The sequence below is a fragment of the Myotis daubentonii genome, chromosome 2, assembly GCF_963259705.1.
Source record: "Myotis daubentonii chromosome 2, mMyoDau2.1, whole genome shotgun sequence".
Lineage (NCBI taxonomy): Eukaryota > Metazoa > Chordata > Mammalia > Chiroptera > Vespertilionidae > Myotis > Myotis daubentonii.
In genome coordinates this window covers 220,615,320-220,633,374 of record NC_081841.1, presented here as the reverse complement: position 1 = coordinate 220,633,374, position 18,055 = coordinate 220,615,320, and the positions used below count along the sequence as shown (strand labels likewise).

The following is an 18,055-nucleotide window of genomic DNA, read 5'->3' as shown; positions in this document are numbered from 1 at the left end:
GATCCGAGGGCTCTGCCCACTGCTGCCCGTTCGCCCACCTCCCTGACGGCTCTTACAGCAATGGCACCCTGCCCGGCAGGCCTGGCTCAGTGGCCGAGCGCCAACCTATGACCCAGGAGGTCACGGTTTGATTCCCGGTCAGAACACATGTGGGCTCATCCCCAGCGGGGGGCGTGCAGGAGGCAGCCGATCCATGATTCTCTCTCATCATGGATGTTTCTATCTTCCTCTCCCTTCCTCTCTCTGAAATGAATTTTATAAAAATAAAAATAAAAAGGACCATACGGCTGGCCCTCCCTGAAGAACAGCAGGTGAGGGTCGGACCGGTGAGGGAGCCAGGAGGGAGCGAACCCGCCTCTGCGCTCTGCCAGCCACCACAGGAGCCACTGCCTTGCCCCGGGCGCGGTGAGGAGGGAATGTCCGCTCTTTCTGGCGTTGCCTCCCTGTGAGCGAGGGCGGGATCCGCTATGGCCATTCAGGCTCTCACACACAGGAGACATAGGCGTGTGTTTTCTCTGTCCCCCAATTACGGGGCGTTGGGGGGAGCGAGGGGAGCCCCCTTGCTTCGCGGGGCCTCGCATCGATGTGAGGACGTCCACGCTAGTGCGCCCGCCGCTGCCCCAGCTGCCGAGTGCCACCGCTTGCACGTTCCCAGCAGGACGAGGACGGCCCGAGCGGGTGTCATTTCCCAGTGAACGTGGGCTGCTCTGCATGGCCCCCGCCCCCGCCACCACAGTCACCCCCTCTTCCCAAGGAAGCGAGTCGCCTGGGCCTCAGCGCCCACCTTCGAAAGAGCCCCACGTCCGCACACCTCACCTGCCTCGTCCAGCACGAAGCTGGACGACACCCCGTCCGTGTCGCTCACGGACACGGAGTAGGTGCCCAGGTCCCCCTTGTCCGGGTTCTTGAAGTACAGCTTCGAGCTGCGGGCAAGCAGACCGGGCGTCAGGACTCCCGCTCGTCCGCGTGTCTAAGGGGCCGCGGCCGCCCCTGCCGGTGCGACTTACTGGTCCCCGACGGTCTCCACCTGGAACTTGTCCTCGTCGGCGATCTCCTCGTAGGCCTTGCACCAGGTGAACTGGGAGGCGTCGGTCATCTCCGGGCAGTCGAAGCTCAGGTAGATGTTGCCCTGCTCGTCCACCCCCGCACTGACCTCCTTCGTGCCTGCGGAGCGAGCACCGAGGTGACCACGTGGGACGGAGGGACATGCTGTCCTGTGGGCCTCCCCTCAGAGAGGGCCTGACATGGGGGCTCGCCGTCCACCTCGGACATTAGGGCCAGGGAAGAGCCGGCCGCTCCAGCCACACAGGGACTGCGGGCCGCACACAGATGGGAATCTGTACATGGATGGGGGCCGCACACAGATGGGGGGTGCACACGGATGGGGGCTGCACACGGATGGGACTGCACACGGATGGGGGATGCACACGGATGGGGGATGCACACGGATGGGGGCTGCACACGGATGGGGACGCACACGGATGGGGGACGCACACGGATGGGGGACGCACACGGATGGGGGATGCACACGGATGGGGGATGCACACGGATGGGGGACGCACACGGATGGGGGGCGCACACGGATGGGGGACGCACACGGATGGGGGGACGCACACGGATGGGGGATGCACACGGATGGGGGATGCACACGGATGGGGGATGCACACGGATGGGGGTGCACACGGATGGGGGACGCACACAGATGGGGCTGCACACGGATGGGGGACGCACACGGATGGGGGACGCACACGGATGGGGGACGCACACGGATGGGGGATGCACACGGATGGGGGACGCACATGGATGGGGGACGCACACGGATGGGGGACGCACACGGATGGGGGACGCACACGGATGGGGGCGCACACGGATGGGGGATGCACACGGATGGGGGATGCACACGGATGGGGGGACGCACACGGATGGGGGATGCACACGGATGGGGGATGCACACGGATGGGGGTGCACATGGATGGGGGACGCACACAGATGGGGCTGCACACGGATGGGGGACGCACATGGATGGGGGACGCACATGGATGGGGGATGCACACGGATGGGGGCGCACACAGATGGAGGCTGCACACGGATGGGACTGCACACGCATGGAGGCTGCACACGGATGGGGGATGCACACGGATGGGGGCGCACATGGATGGGGGATGCACATGGATGGGGGTGCACATGGATGGGGGACGCACACAGATGGGGCTGCACACTGATGGGGGATGCACACGGATGGGGGACGCACACGGATGGGGGATGCACACGGATGGGGGATGCACACGGATGGGGGACGCACACAGATGGGGCTGCACACTGATGGGGGATGCACACGGATGGGGGACGCACACGGATGGGGGACGCACACGGATGGGGGGTGCACACGGACGGCAGGGGGGCTTTGCGGTTTGTTCCAAGTCTCCACATTCCTGCACGTCTGGCCATTTCCCCCTCTGCACGCAGGACAACTGGGCTCACCTTGGCGCTGCCACTCCCGGCCCCGAAGGTCCTTCTCTCCCTGAGGTCAGCCCTGGCTGCTCCCAGGCCCAGCGGCCACGCCACACAGGGGTCTCCCCGCTCGCTCCCCCGCTCCCCTCCTCTCGGCTCAGCATTTTCGAGGGGGAAGAGGAGGCTTAGTTGTTACCTTTTGACCAAGGTGGGCACCTGGCCCCTCCCCCGGGCCGGGGAGAATCGCCTGCCTCCGAGGAACTAGGATGGAGGAGACGCCCCGCCTCCCGGTGAGGGCTGAGGCCAGGCTCACAGAGGCTGCTGGTCCGGGGGGGCACAGAGCCGGGACGAAGCCAGTGCAGCCGGTGCCCAGGGCGAGGACGAGAGACACCTGCCCTTCCAGCCGGCTCCACCCCCCGCAGCTCGGACGCCCACCTCCCGCATCCCGCGAGCTCCCAACCCCCAGAAGTATGCCCTGGCCCTGGCCGGGCTGTTCAGTGGTTAGACCACTGGCCTCAGACCGAAGGGCCTCAGGCTCAACTTCCGGTCAAAGGCACAGACCTCGGCTGCAGGTTCAATCCCTGGCCCCGTTTGGGTCGCCAGCGGGAGGCAGCCCATCGATGTGTCTCTCTCACATCAATGTTTCTCTCTCTGTCTCTCCTTCTAAAAAAAACAACCTATGGGAAAAATGCCCTCGGGTGAGGATTAACAAAATAAATTAAAATTAAAAAAATAAAAACAAAGAAGTCCGTCCCTGTCGGGGCCGCCTCCTGGGCTCTCCTTACTGGCAACCAAACATCAGCAGGGGCTGCGTCACTTCCTGCCGCAAATCCCCGGTCAGATAAAGCCGCCATCACCTGCACACGCTGCTTTAACGTCAAACACAGGCTCCGCCGACGCCCACACAGACCCAGCGTGCCCTCGCCGGTCCGGCCGGAGAGCCCGCGGCCCTGAGAACTCGCTCTGTGTCCCTGCCGTCCACCGGCTTCCAAACCTGACCCGGCCTCGTCCGCATTCACGCCCGTAACTCGGGGCCCCTCGCCCGAAGCCGCAGTCCGTCCCAGCTCACCTGGCCTGGCCTCCAGGAGCACCGGCTCCGACGGGTCCGACGGCTTCCCCACGCCGCTGGCGTTCACCGCCCGCACGCGGAAGACGTAGCTCTGACCCTGGTGCAGGTCACACACCTGGAGGCGGCGGGCGAAACACCACGAGAAGAGAGAAATAGAGGGAACGTGGTTATTTTTACCGTTTGTAAGGAATATGCTTTCTTTTCAAAAAATAAAGAAATGTGTTCCTGCCCAGCTGGCGTGGCTCCGTGGTTGAGCATTGACCCAGAAACCAGGAGGTCAGGGTTCGATTCCCGGTCAGGGCACAGGCCCAGGTTGTGGGCTGCATCCCCAGTGTGGGGAGTGCAGGAGGCAGTGATCCATGATTCTCAATCACTGATGTTTCTCTCTCTCTCTCTCCCCCTCCCTCTCCCTTACTCCCTGAAATCAATAAAATGTCTACGTTTTGAAAAGAATCGCACTCCTCCAGTTGGAGTCACTGTGCCGTCGGCTCACACAGCTGCACAGACAGACTCCCACTGGTGGCCTGACTGCAGGAACTCACAGGCTGGCGACAATTTTCTTTTTAATCCTCACCTGAGGGTATGTTTCTATTGATTTCAGAGCGAGAGAAAGCGGGGAGACAGAGAAACATCAACCTATCACTTTCTATTGGTGCCCGACGAGGGACCAAACCCACCACCCCAGGCGTGTGCCTGACCTGGAATGGAAGTCGTGACCTTTTGGGGTACGGGGTCGGGCGGGGGTAGGAGGAGGCTCCGACCAAAGGAGCCACCTGGCAGGGCGATTTGTGACGATTCTGATACGTCCTCTTTCTTTTCTCTTTGCATAGTTTCAAGCAGAATTGAAATCATACCATCTAGTTTCTAATCTGGTGAGTAGAGTCATTTAACACAATTCTGTGGGGCTAACAGAATTTTGAAGGTGAGTTTTTTCCGTGCACAATGCCCCACCCTTTGGCGCCACCACAGTTGGGTCCACCTCCTGTGTCACCCATGTTCGCCATGGGCGCTGTGATCCGCATTGGTAACCACAAGTAAGCGTGTATTTGCTAAACTCCCGACGAACTGGAGTAGCTAGACTCGCAGAAGCTGGTTTATTCATTCAAAGGGGACAGACATTGTTTCATATTGTCGACTGCTTTCCGGAAGTGGCTGCCATGCCTGCCACGCGCTCCGGGGTGCCGCCATGTGCCCAGCGCGGATGTGGCCTGTCTCTGAGGGCGGACAGGTCGCTTCCTGTCAGTCACACCCCCGAGCCCGACCCAAACAGAACGTCGCAGCCGGGCCGTGAGCCAGGGACGGGTCTCGGGGCGGCTGTCACATGACCCCGGCCACCGGCCAGTGGAGGGGCTAAAACAGAGGAATTTGGAGGGAGGACAGAGCACTGTCCCCTCACAATCCTGCCAGAGGTAAAACTGTAAAGATGTGTGCATGTGTGTGTGTGTCTGTACGTGCACACACTCCCGGTCAGGGCACAGGCCCAGGTTGTGGGCTCGATCCCCAGTGGGAGGCGTGCAGAGGTAGCCGATCCATGATTCTCTCTCATCATGGATGCTTCTCTCTCCTTCTCCCTTCCTCTCTGAAAGCAATAAAAACATATTTTCTTAAAAAGACTTTGCTAGGAACTGTGAGCTAAGCACAGTCACTGCGGGCCGGGCGGGGAGAGTGATTGATACCCACGCCCCGCGGAAGGCGGGGACGGCGCCCGTGCAGAGTGTCTGAGGCCGCCGCTACCCAGGGCTGTCCAGTGGCGAGGCCGCGCTCGGGGCAGAAACGCAGCACGTGCCACGGTCCCCACCGCCCCGGCCGGGCCTGCCACGGGGACCGGCCCCCTGCCCCCAGAGGCAGTGGCTGCGAAGGGCGCCCCACCTTTAAGTAGCGATGAGCCGTGGGCGCCTCGCTGACGGGGGTCCATTCCTCGGAGCCCTCCTCCTTGTAGTCCACGAAGTAGCCGGACACGGGGCTGCTGCCCGTGTACACAGGGGCCTTCCACAGCAGCACCAGCGAGGTGTCCCTGACCTCGCAGAAGGTCAGGTCGTACGTGGGACCTGGGCGGCGGGGGGTCCGATCAGCACCCCGCACGCAGGGAGTCGTCCCTTGGCTGCCCCGGGTGCGAGGCAGGGGCGGAGGGGGTACAGGGGGGGTTGGTCGAGGAGTGGGACCCCTACCCGGCTCCGGCGCCGTCCAGGCCTCGCACTTGAAGAGCTCGCTGGGGTCCGAGGGCTGCCCGATGCCCACCAGGTTGCTGGCAGCGATTTTGAACTCATAGGACGCGCCCTCAGTCAAGCCCTCCACCTATGAGATGGTGAGAGTCACTCACACGCGAGTAAAAGCGCCTGCCGGTCCACTGGCAGGGCAGGCACCTGTGGATGTACAGAGTGACCACGTGGTGGGGCTGCCTGCCCACCTGACTGCCCCCCACCCCCCACCGCAGCATCAGGCACCTGCGGGGGCCATGCCGGGCCTGGGCACCGGTCCCCACGGCGTCACCACCGGGCTGTCCGCCCCCCACTCACCTGCCTCTCCTCCCCTCACTGCTCCTCAGAAAGAGAGAAAACGCCCCGAGACACGCCCCCCCGGCCCCAGAGCCACGGCCCACGGCCCCCGGAGCCGCGGTGTGGAATCCGGGTTTGTCACCGCGCTCTGCCCACGGCGAAGGGCCGGGCGGCTGCGTGCGCCCCGCGGAGCCCAGGAAGCCGACACCCACCGTCAGGAGCCGCTCCTTCACGGGCACCGCGTTGACCTCGTGCCAGTTCCGGTGCTGGGCCTCGCGCTTGTCCACGAAGTAGCCGAGGACGGGCGCGCCCCCGCTGAACCGCGGCACCTTCCAGCCCAGCGTCATGGCGTGGCCATCGCAGTTCAGGAGCGTGATCCCGTACGGGGGGGACGGGACGGCTGCGGGGACACCGCGAGTTACCACCCCGCGGCCCTGTCTCCGTCCACCGCGCGGCCCTGGGCGCTGGCCCTCGGCCCCTTTCCTGGCGGACCTTGTAACCATCTGTTCTCATCTCTCTTTTCAAAGAAAGTTGGGAAATTCTCTCAGAGCCCAGCCGGTGTGGCTCAGTGGATGAGCGCTGACCTAGAACCAGGAGGCCAGGGTTCGGTTCCCGGTCAGGGCACGAGCCTGGGTAGCGGGCTCGATCCCTAGTATCGGCATGCCGGGGGGCAGCTGATCCATGATGGCCTCTCATCAATGGTGTTTCTGTCTCTCCCTCCCCCCTCCTCGCTGAAATCAATAAAAGTATATTTAAAAGTTCTCTCATAGGTACTTCTGGCTCCTTCCCAATACCCTCCCCCTATTCTGACAATACCAGGGCGCCATGGTGTCAGAGTGGCCTGGACCCTGAAGCAAGACCCTCCCCGCCCCTGAGGGAAACCCTGGCGGGGCTGGCCCCTCCCACCGCGAGGACTGGCAGCCGCCCCACGGCCAGGGGGCGCAGGTGAGTCGCCCCCTCCTGCGGGGTCCCAGGAGCTTCAGGATCTCCAGCGGGAAGGAGGTCGGGGTTCCCGTTTGAGCCCCGGCTGGAGCGGGACCCTCTTCTCTAACCGGTGGAGCAGGATGTGTCTCAGCTCCCCCTTCACCCCAACTCTGAGTCGCCTGCATCTGGGCGCCCTCTGTTACCTAAGGCTCAGGTGAGCTGCAAATGAGCTCTTCTTAGCACAGGGTGAGGTTTTAAATCATTGATCCTCACCTCACGGGAATGACTTAGAAAGGGAAGGGAGGGTCTGCAGGTGCCCCCAAAGGAAAACGGAGATTAGAACGAAGACCCGAGACAAGGGGATAATTAATTTTGTTGTATTTGCCCACCTACGTGCTATTAGAGTTGACATTCTAGAAACATGACCCTCAGAAGAGAAGTCTTCGTTGCTGAAAATGGTAAATCGAGCCAGAGGCAAAAATAATTAAATAGCAAAGTGTATTTCTCAGAAATGCAAAGGTCCTACGATGACCCGAACGTGGCCCGTGCAACGTCCTGTCTCAGAACCTCCTGAGTGTGTGCCGGCCTGTGGTGGGATCTGTGGAACCCACGTGGCTGTCGGTCACAGAACCTCCTGACTGTGTGCAGGCCTGTGGTGGGATCCGTGGAGCCCACGTGACTGTCACAGAACCTCCTGACTTTGTGCAGGTCTGTGCTGAGCTCCGTGGAGCCCACGTGGCTGTCACAGAACCTCCTGACTGTGTGCAGGCCTGTGCGGAGCTCCATGGAGCCCACGTGACTGTCACAGAACCTCCTGACTTTGTGCAGGTCTGTGCTGAGCTCCGTGGAGCCCACGTGGCTGTCACAGAACCTCCTGACTGTGTGCAGGCCTGTGCGGAGCTCCATGGAGCCCACGTGACAGTCACAGACCCACCTGGCTGTGTGCAGGTCTGTGCTGAGCTTCGTGGAGCCCACGTGGCTGTCAGTCACAGAACCTCCTGACTGTGTGCAGGCCTGTGCTGAGCTCCATGGAGCCCACGTGGCTGTCGGTCACAGAACCTCCTGACTCTGTGCAGGCCTGTGGTGGGATCCGTGGAGTCCACGTGGCTGACTGCCACAGAACAGCAGCTCACACACCCGCAGTCCCCGCCCATCCTGCAGTTCGGGACCTGATTGGTCAGTTCCATCACAATGACAATGTTCTAAGGTGAGTGGGAACAAAGCCACGAAGTTACATAAACACCTGCAATTCCCGGGGCCATGAATTAAAGCTCCTTACACTGAGGCAGCTCCGAAGGCCACTGACGCCGCCTGACCTCAGCCTCTGACTGAAGAGAGAACCCCGGGCCCGCAGCATGTACTTTAATGTGGGCACGTGAGCGGGAATGTCTTACTGGGCATGTTATTAGCATGTGGCTAGTCAGCACACAGGCACTTCCGAGGCAGGAGCCTGGGTGAGCGGTTCCCGCAGAACCCCACGTTCTCTGGGGGGTGAGTCACGCCACCCTTTCTTGGCGACGCTGCACACGGCAGCACACGTGTGTGTCGCACAGAAGCCCTGGCGCAGGGGCACACAGCAGCGAGCGTGACTTACTGAGCGCAGCCTGGACCTTGATGGCGTCCGACTCCTGCGAGTTCTCGCTGGTCCCCACGGCATTCACCGCTTTCACGCGGAACATGTACTGCTCGCCCGTGGTCAGGCCGTGCACCACGAACCTGGGGAAACAGGGGGTGTGGCTGCTGGGCGTGGCCTTTCCCTCCTTCACAAAAACAGGCTGTTTGGGGGTTTGAAAGGGTTTATTTTATGTTTTAAGTTAGTGATTCTCTCTCATCATTGATGTTTCTATCTCTCTCTCTCCCTCCCTCTCTCTGAAAGCAATAAAAATATTATATATATATAAAACCTCAGCACAGGTGCTTTGCCTGTGGTAAGTGCTCAGTAAATGTATAGCTTATCATTTAAATTATAATTTTTAAATATATTTTATTGATTTTTTACAGAGAGGAAGGGAGCGGGATAGAGAGTTAGAAACATCGATGAGAGAGAAAGATCAATCAGCTGCCCCCTGCACACTCCCCACTGGGGATGTGCCCGCAACCCAGGTACATGCCCTTGACTGGAATCGAACCTTGGACCCTTGAGTCCGCAGGCCAACGCTCTATCCACTGAGCTCGGCACCCACCGTCCCGGCGCAGTAACCTAAAACCCCTCCGCCAGAGAACTGTGCTCTGAGACAGCCTCCTGGGTTCCAGCCACGGTGAGTAAACTCTGTTATTCTCCTCAATTACATCTCATCTTTTCCTAGCCACAGCCTTCTCAAGTATTTTCATAAAAAATAAAGAAGTTGGAAAAGAATAACAGCTGGGCCATAATTGGTAACGCAGCCACTGTGGACAGCGTGTCCTGGGGACGCCTCACTCACTCGGACGCCCCTGCCTGCTCTGTGCGAAGCGAGGTAAAATGGATGGTGGGAGCGGAGATGGAGGTGCCGGCGCCCCCCGACCACCCCCCCTCGTGGGGAGGCGCCAGGCCCCTGGGATTTGTCCCGATGGCTGGTGAGAGAAGAGATGGCCAGTTATGTGAAGAGAGCAATTTTAAACATTCAGAAAATTAAAATGGAAAAATAAAACACCTTTCACATCACGGTTGCTGTTTTAACTCTCCATTCAAGGCAAATCTTAAATGTGGATTAGGTCAGAAAAGAAGGTGCTGGAACTCTTCTTCATCAGCAGGAAAACCACTAAGCCAGGTGCCTAGGAACTAGCTCATCAACTTCAAAACCCCCACCCCGTGTGACCAAGACAGACTCATCCTGTACAATCTTCTCAGAGGTGTGTCTACCACGGGATATGCTGCACTCAGTGCCCTGTGGCTCCTAGCTCACGTGTACAATCTTCTCAGAGGTGTGTCTACCATGGGATATGCTGCCCTCGGTGCCCTGTGGCTCCTAGTTCTCATGTACATTCTTCTCAGAGGTGTGTCTACCACGGGATATGCTGCCCTCGGTGCCCTGTGGCTCCTAGCTCATGTGTACAATCTTCTCAGAGGTGTGTCTACCACGGGATATGCTGCCCTCGGTGCCCTGAGGCTCCTAGTTCATGTGTACAGACTTCTCAGAGGTGTGTCTACCACGGGATATGCTGCCCTCGGTGCCCTGTGGCTCCTAGTTCTCGTGTACAATCTTCTAAGAGGTGTGTCTACCACAGGATATGCTGCCCTTGGTGCCCTGAGGCTCCTCGTTCACGTGTACAATCTTCTCAGAGGTATGTCTACCACAGGATATGCTGCCCTCGGTGTCCTGAGGCTCCTATTTCAGTTTTCTTTCTTGAACTGTCCCCCCAGGCAGTGACCTGGGGCCTCGGGACGGCGGGAAGAAGGGCCACACCTGTTGTAGCTGATGGGCTTGTGGTTGCAGGGCTCCCAGACGTTGGATCCCACCATGCAGCAGTCCACGTAGTAGCCGAGTAGGTCCTCTTGGTGTTTTGGCCTGTCCCATTCCACCACGACCGACGTCTTTGTGTCCCGGGATACAAGGACCCGGCCGGGCGCAGAGGGGGTGACTTCGCAGGGGAGACGGATTGGTACATGGTCAGTGATATTGGGGTTTCAGAGACACACCACGACCTTCCAGCCCCTCTGTCCACAGGGCGTGGCAGCCCAAGTTTGGGCCTTTAGATAAAATTTGGACGAGGAGGAGGAGAACAAGGATGGGCAAACCTTCAGAGGACCCAGGGCTGCCTGCCAGGCTTCTCTGTCCTCCCGAGGCCCCACCTGGCCCCACAGAAAAGGGGGTACAATCATGAACTCGCCCGTCCCTCCACCCGGACGACTGAGGGATCTTCCGGTGACACTGTGCTTTGGCTAAGTGGGTAGTAACTGTGTTGGAATGGAAAACTGCCGACTGTGAGGCAATCGGCCACAATCCCACCCTGTCCATCTCTGAAGGAACTCGGACTCATGTCATGATTTGACTAGGGATCTGTGCCTCGTCTAGCATTTGACATCGTCAGAGCGGGAACCTCAATCATACTGACAAATCACTCTAGTCCATCTAGGGACTGGGATTTTTTATAAATGTAATTGTTACTGAGTTCAGAGAGGAAGGTAGAGGGAGAGATAGAAACATCAATGATGAGAATCATTGATTGGCTGCCTCTTGCACGCCCCCCACTGGTGATGGAGCGGCTACCCGGGCATGTGCCTTGACCAGTAATCGAACCGTGACCTCCTGGTTCATAGGTCGACACTCAACCACTGAGCCACGCCGGCCCGGTGGGACTGGGATTTTCTTAAAGTGACCATTGCCTAAAAGTATGTCTAACCCATTCATCGTTCATAAGATGAGACTTTGGAGAAATGTTGAGAACTGACCAGAGCGAGGCCGAGGGAGCTTTCCTCTCTGGTCAAATGAAACGTTCAGGCTCCTTGAGTTACAACTCCTGTGCGACGCTAGTGTCTTCATCAACACAGTCCCGTCACCCGATGCCGCCTTACTCAGGGCCCTTCCGGAATCGCGGCCGCTCGTGGTACCACTCACCTATGGTGTCCTGGGCCTGGATGGGGGGCGTGATTTCCGACGGGTCGCTCAGCCCGTGCTTGTTTGCAGACAGAACGCGGAACACGTAGGGCTTCCCCTCCGCGAGGTCAAAGACGGCGTAGCGCGGCGACCTGACCGCCGTCTGGGCGTTGACCCTCTGCCAGCTGCCGCTCCCCACCATGGACTGCGGGAGAAGGGGGCTGTGACAGGCCGACCCCCAGCGGGCCGGAGGTGAACCGTCCATCTTAGCGACCAAATCATATGGTGGGCTGCCCATCCTCTACCCCGACACAGGGCCCTCGAAACGTCTTTATGATGTGTGTGGAAAGGGAAGCCGATTTGAGAAGGTAAGAAAGTATTCAAAGCTGAAAACGCTGACCAGTAAAATTCTTACTCAAAAGTGAGCAATCATGTAACATAACTTTGGTTCCACAGACACAGTTACAGCTTCTCCTGAGGCAGAGGCTTTGCCGAGGCAGCCCCCAGCCCAGGGCGGACCCCCACGGCAGCAGCTGACACCTGCGCTTTGAGTGCAAGGGCAGGTGATTGTGAAACGGGATGCACGGCACGTGGAGAGGATGTATGCTTTGCTGGGTATATCTGTGTATGCATGTGTATCTGTATGTGCATGTGTGTCTGTGTGTGTGTGTGCATGTGTATCTGTATGTGCATGTTGTGTCTGTGGGTGCATGTGTGTCTGTGGGTGCATGTGTATCTGTATGTGCATGTGTGTCTGTGTGTGTGTGCATGTGTATCTGTATGTGCATGTTGTGTCTGTATGTGCATGTGTGTCTGTGGGTGCATGTGTGTCTGTGGGTGCATGTGTATCTGTATGTGCATGTGTGTCTGTGTGTGGATGTGCATCTGTGTGTGCATGTGCGTCTGAGGGTCTGTGGGTGTATGCGCATGTGTGTGCACATCTGTGTGTGCATGTGTGTCTGTGTGTGCGTGTGTGTATATGCATGTGTGGGTGCACATGATATGTGTGTTCCAGGGCCACAACATGCCAGCTATTTCTTTCTTTTTGTTGTTGTTTTTGATCTTCACCAAGGATATTTTTCCCGTTGTTTTTTAGAGAGAGTGTAGGGAGGGAGGGGAAGGGAGAGAAACATCGATGTGAGAGATTCACATCAACTGGTTGCCTCCCCACACGCACCCCAACCAGAGGGGGGACCCAGCCTGCAACCGAGGTACACGCCCGTGACCAGAATCGAACCCTTGACCTTCAGTCCATGGGCGGACACTCCAACCACTGAGAAAGCCTGGCTGGGGCCACCAGCTGGTTCTCTCTGTCCAGAGCTAGGCCTGCCTGACCTGCGGCCACCTGAAGTGGGAGTCCCTCTACAGGGTCGCCACCCAGTGGCCACGTGGCTTCTGAACAAATCACCCTCAGGACCGGAAGCCTGGAGTTTGGGGGGAGACTAAGTCCGATGCCTCCCGATAGGTGGGGACTCAGCCTCCTGACGGAGGGCGGGGGACGGGACGGGCTTGCTCATGGAGGGAGGGGGGGCAGAGCCTGGCCAGTCCCAGCAGCCGAGGGGACCTTGCTCACCACCCGCAGGTGGGCTGGGCAGGAGCGTCCTCCTGCGGCGTGCTGGGCTCTGTGGCTGGCACTCGGTGGCTGCCGTCTCCAAGGCCCACCGCGCGGCACAGAGCAGCCGCGGCGATGGGTGGTCCCGGGAGGGGAGCCGTACCTTCTCGATGAAGTAGGTCAGGGGCTCCTTGCCCCGGGGGACGGGGGGCTCCCAGCTGAGGACCACGTAGGTCCTGCTGACCTCTGAGGCGTGCACGTTGGTGGGCGGCCCTGGGATCTGCACGTCGCCTGGAGGGGAAGACAGCGGTGAGCGAGGGCGAGGCCGGGCTGCCAGGCAGGGCCCACAGAGGAGCCCACGTGGGAGTGGGCACGCTGAGCGGACTGTTTCGGAGCCGAGGCGGCAGGCCCGGGAAAGACCACGCATTCCTGCTCTGCCCCAAACCAGCTCCCAGGAAAGGAGCCAGCCAGCGGCCAGGGTTCCTGCTGGGCGTGGGGGTGGGGATGGGCCACCAGGAACCACCGCAGCCCGGGCTGCCCTGTGGCGTGGTTTGGAGAAGGGATGGCCCCGAGCACGCACCGTTCGGGGGCAAACAGGAAAGCCAACCAGTGGACTCCCCGAGGCAGCCTCTGGGGACGCGGTGGGACCGAGGCCACTGGGAGGGGAGCTCGAAGTGCGTCTCCTTAGGCGGCGGCTCCATGTTAACCAACTATTTTTTATTAAATGTTCGCGCTTGTCCTCTGATTATGGGCCCAACTGAAATCTTTGGATTTCGGACCGATAACGCAAGCCCCTCCTTCTCGGCGGCCCGCCCTTCCCGGCGGCTGCGGGAGGAGGTGGAGAAGCACTCGCAGGATCTAACAGGGACGTGATGGGAGGGCTGAGGCCAGTCCCTTAGTGAAACAGACGTGAACCTGCTGCCCGGACAATGCTGAGCACTGGCCCAGGCACGGGCGGTGTGAGAAGGAACCGGCTCCCGGTCCTCAAGCCTCGGGGCCGGTCTGGCTGCTTCTCCCCGTCCCCAAAGCAATGCGCCCTGGACCCACACACACAAGTGTCCACGATCGGCCATGGGACGCCTAGGCTCACTCCGCGTTCTGTCTTGTGTTGTTTTCCGCTGCCCAGGCCGCAAGCCTGCAGGTCTGACCCACAGGTGTCACACTTACTGTAAGGGTGTCCCTGTCACCCGCTGCCTCCCCCCTCTCCTGCCTCGAATTACAACCCAGTCCCCGGGGGGCGAGAACGACTTACCTTCCAGGTCATCCTGATAGATCGCAATTTCTTTATCTTCCCCCAAACGGACGGCTGCAGAGAGAAAGGTTGACGCTAAATTTGACATCCAAGGGTCTCTTTAAAAAGCACTATTTTGCCCGCCCGGCGAGGCTCAGAGGTTGAGCATCGAGACCCATGAACCAGGAACTCACGGTTTGATTCCCAGTCAGGGCACGTGCCCGGGTTGCGGGATTCATCACCAGAAGGGGGCGTGCAGGAGGCAGCTGATCAATGATTCTCTCCCATCACTGACGTGTCTCTCTCTCTCTCTCTCTCTCTCTCTCCCCCCCCCTCCCTTCCTCTCTGAAATCAATAAAAATATTTAAAAATCACCATTTCTGCCCTAACCGGTTTGGCTTGGTTGATAGAGTGTTAGCCTGTGGAATGGAAGGGTTGCAAGCTTGATTCCAGTCAAGGGCATGTACCTGGGTTGTGGGCACGTCCCCAGTAGGGGGTGTGCAGGAGGCAGCTGATGGATGTTTCTCTCTCATCGATGTTTCTAACTCTCTGTCCCTCTCCCTTCCTCTCTGTGAAAAATCAATAGAATATATTTTAAAAAGCACCATTTCCCTCGTTGCCTATGAGGCACGAATCGCCTTTGCTCCATGGTGACAGCGTGTTCCCTGCCCTGAGGTATCAGAGCTGCCTCTGTGGAAACGGTCTGGATGATGTTCAGCGCTTCTCCGCTCTTTGCAGTGGGCGCGAGAGGCCATGCAGGTAAGAGACACGCATGGGGCTCCCTTAAGGGCATAACTAAGGGTCCCATCCCCTTGGGGAGCCTGCATTGTGTGAAATTAAAATTCCAAAATAGAGTGGCTCGGTTTCAACACCTGGCTCCTGGTATGTTGAAACTGTACCCTCAGTGGGCATGGCAAAGCCTAATTCTGCACCCAGGTAACTGGATTCCAGTGGAGGGTGGCAGGAAGGTGCACTGAGGTATAAACCACAGCCCGGCTCCCCGCTCCCCCTAGGCATTCACGGGAGACCACGGGACACCACGAGAGACCACGGAACACCACGGGACACCACGGCCCTCTCTGGCCCTCCCCACCCATGAGCATGTCCTCGAGGCTCAGACACCGCCGGGGGTAGGGAGAAAGGAAGAATCACATAGCACGGCCCCATGTGCCCCAGTCCTGGCCAGACCCTGACATCTTAGGGACCCTGACCTCTTAGGGACCCTGACCTCTTAGGGACCCACCTTGTAACCTGGTGAGGTCAGCAGGGTCCAGGGCAGCCACAGCCTCTGAGGCTCGGGACGGCCGGCTGACGCCGGCGCTGTTGATCGCCCTGACGCGGAACTCGTACGACCGCCCTTCCAGCAGCCCCGTCACGGGGTACTTGCAGATTTTTACGGGGGAGTCATTGCACTGAACCCAACTGTTAGTTCCCACCTCGCACCTTCAAAGAAAAAAGAGTCAAGAGTAAGGACGACATCAGCGTAATGAGTCTATAGGAGTGTACACCTACTGAGACATATATACTCTACTGGAGGCCCGGTGCATGGATTCGTGCACTGGTGGGGTCCCTCGGCCTGGCCTGCACCCTCTCACAATCCATGACCCCTTAGGGGATGTCGGAGAGCCAGTTCAGCCAGATCCTCGCAGGCCAGGCCTAGGGACCCCACCGGTGCACAAATCTATGCACCGGGCCTCTAGTATGCATACAAGATCTTTGGTTAATCTCACCTCCCCCTTCCCCCATTCTCTCTCCCCCCTCCCTCTGAGATTCATCAGTCTGTTCCATGTTTCCATGCCTGCGAGTTGAGTGTCTGCCCCCTGGTGGTCAGTGTGTGTCACAGCTACCGGTGGAACGGTTGAACTGTCGCTTAAGCTTTTATACATATAGATAACAATTATAACAGGCAAAGATCTCACATGGGCAAAATGGACGCCATCAAAATATCAATTTACACAAACAGCACAAATAAATGTTAAAAGACAGCTACTTAGGAAATATCGAGTATATTCCCGAGCCTCTGTAACGTATAGGCTCGGATCAGTTCCTGACTCCTGGGGAAATCGTCTCAGATCTCAGACCCGTCCGCCCTCGGTAGCTCTTGAACAACTCACGTCACAAAATCTCAGGTGCCCTCAGCTCCCTGGCCTGTCTGCTGCCCAGGCTGCAGAGGGGGAACGGCCGTGCACCCCGCGGCCTAAAGGGGGACCAGTTACAGTGAGGCGGATCGTTCTAGTAGGCTTCTCGTGTGGAATTTGGAAGTCTCCCGAAAACATCATCCTACCCTGGCCAGTGGGCTCAGTGGTTAGAGCGTGGCTCATGCACCAAAGGGTTGCAGATCTGATTCCCTGTCAAGGGCACTTACCTGGGTTGCAGGTTCAATACTGTGCCTGTGTCAGGGCATGTGGGGAAGCAACAAATCAATGTTTCTCTCTCTCTCTCTCTCTCTCTCCTCCCTCCTCCCTCCCACTGTTTCTAAAAAATCAATGAAAACATATCCTCAGGTGAAGATCAACCAAAAAGAAAAGAAAACATTAAGTCCCGACCAGAAATCTGGACATGATCGCCCTCCGTTTCCCGGAGGCGGGGATACTGGTATTCAAGTGCCAACACTTCTCGTCGGATTTCCCGATTTCCCGGGGAAATGAAGTTGAAAAACCAGCCTTTGGAGCAGCTCAGTGTCAGGGCTGCATCTTCAGTTCAAAAGGAATCCACTCTCTTTTCCTAATTAGGCAGCATTTTTGATGAAAGGCCTCTGACCCACAGGTGCTAACCTGCTGCAGCCGAGTTCTGTGTTTTTATTGGGTTTGGGTTTTTTTTACATGTTTTTACTCATTTCAGAGAGAGGGAAATGCTGTGGCTCAGGGGTTGAGCATCAACCTATGAACCAGGAGGTCACGGTTCAATTCCCCGTCAGGGCACAGGCCCGGGTTGTGGGCTCAATCCCCAATAGCGGTCGTGCAGGAGGCAGCCTGTCCATGAGTCTCTCTCCTCATTGATGTTTCTCTCTCTCCCTCTCCCTTCCTCCCTGAAATGAATTTTAAACATATATTTAAAGAATGGTGTCGTGAGCCGAGTGTAGGAAACATCCAAATATCTTGTCCGTGTATTTCATGGAACATTTCAGGAACACTCCCACCCTGTAAGGACGCAACGGGCACGCACCGGTCGATGAAGTAGCCGATGACGGCGCCCTCCGAGGTCGTGTTGGGCGGCTTCCAGGTCACGATGACATAGTCTCGGTTGGCATCATGGCACCGCACATCCATGGGCGCGCCCGGAGCCCCTGTGACCAGCGGGTCCGCATCTGGTGGGGGGGAAGGCAGAGGAGAGGTGACCTGTGATGAGAGTCCCTGGCGGGGACATTCTAAAGCCTGTTGAGCCCAGCCAGTGTGGCTCAGTGGCTGAAGGTCGACCTATGAGCCAGGAGGTCACGGTTTGATTCCTGGTCAGGGCACAGGCCAGGCTGCGGGCTCCATCCCCAGTGGGGGGCGTGCAGGAGGCAGCCAGTCAATGGTTCTCTCTCATCAGTGATGTTTCTCTCTCTGCCTCTCCCTTCCTCTCTGAAATCAATAAAAACATAATAAAAAGAGAATTAAAAAGCCCAACGACAACTTCACCAAACTCAGACGCCCAGCTGCCCGACGGGCCCCCGTGTAACCCTCACACCCAGGGGCTGAGCATCGCTGACGGTGACGGACGGGGGACAGGCCATGTCGACACACTTAGGCGTTCTCTAACGCAGCGCCGTCTGTCTGTCCTCTGTAACATGCTCAACTCTGTGAGTTCTCGTGATTGGACCCAGAGCGGAGGTCG

At 58.5% G+C, this 18,055-nt stretch overlaps 1 protein-coding gene across 1 annotated transcript in view; it reads right to left on the bottom strand.

Moving 5' to 3' along the window:
* The window catches only part of MYOM2 (myomesin 2), a 54,176-nt gene that overhangs the window by 15,627 nt on the left and 20,494 nt on the right, over positions 1 to 18,055 (bottom strand). The window contains exons 11-23 of the mRNA XM_059685838.1: positions 17,405 to 17,546; positions 15,483 to 15,682; positions 14,261 to 14,314; positions 13,172 to 13,299; positions 11,478 to 11,661; positions 10,326 to 10,500; positions 8,534 to 8,655; positions 6,228 to 6,415; positions 5,689 to 5,815; positions 5,390 to 5,568; positions 3,521 to 3,635; positions 1,008 to 1,164; positions 817 to 923 (exon numbers count right to left, since the gene is read on the bottom strand). Coding sequence (XP_059541821.1) covers positions 817 to 923; positions 1,008 to 1,164; positions 3,521 to 3,635; positions 5,390 to 5,568; positions 5,689 to 5,815; positions 6,228 to 6,415; positions 8,534 to 8,655; positions 10,326 to 10,500; positions 11,478 to 11,661; positions 13,172 to 13,299; positions 14,261 to 14,314; positions 15,483 to 15,682; positions 17,405 to 17,546 — 1,878 coding nt within the window. The remainder of the gene's footprint in view (positions 1 to 816; positions 924 to 1,007; positions 1,165 to 3,520; positions 3,636 to 5,389; positions 5,569 to 5,688; positions 5,816 to 6,227; positions 6,416 to 8,533; positions 8,656 to 10,325; positions 10,501 to 11,477; positions 11,662 to 13,171; positions 13,300 to 14,260; positions 14,315 to 15,482; positions 15,683 to 17,404; positions 17,547 to 18,055) is intronic.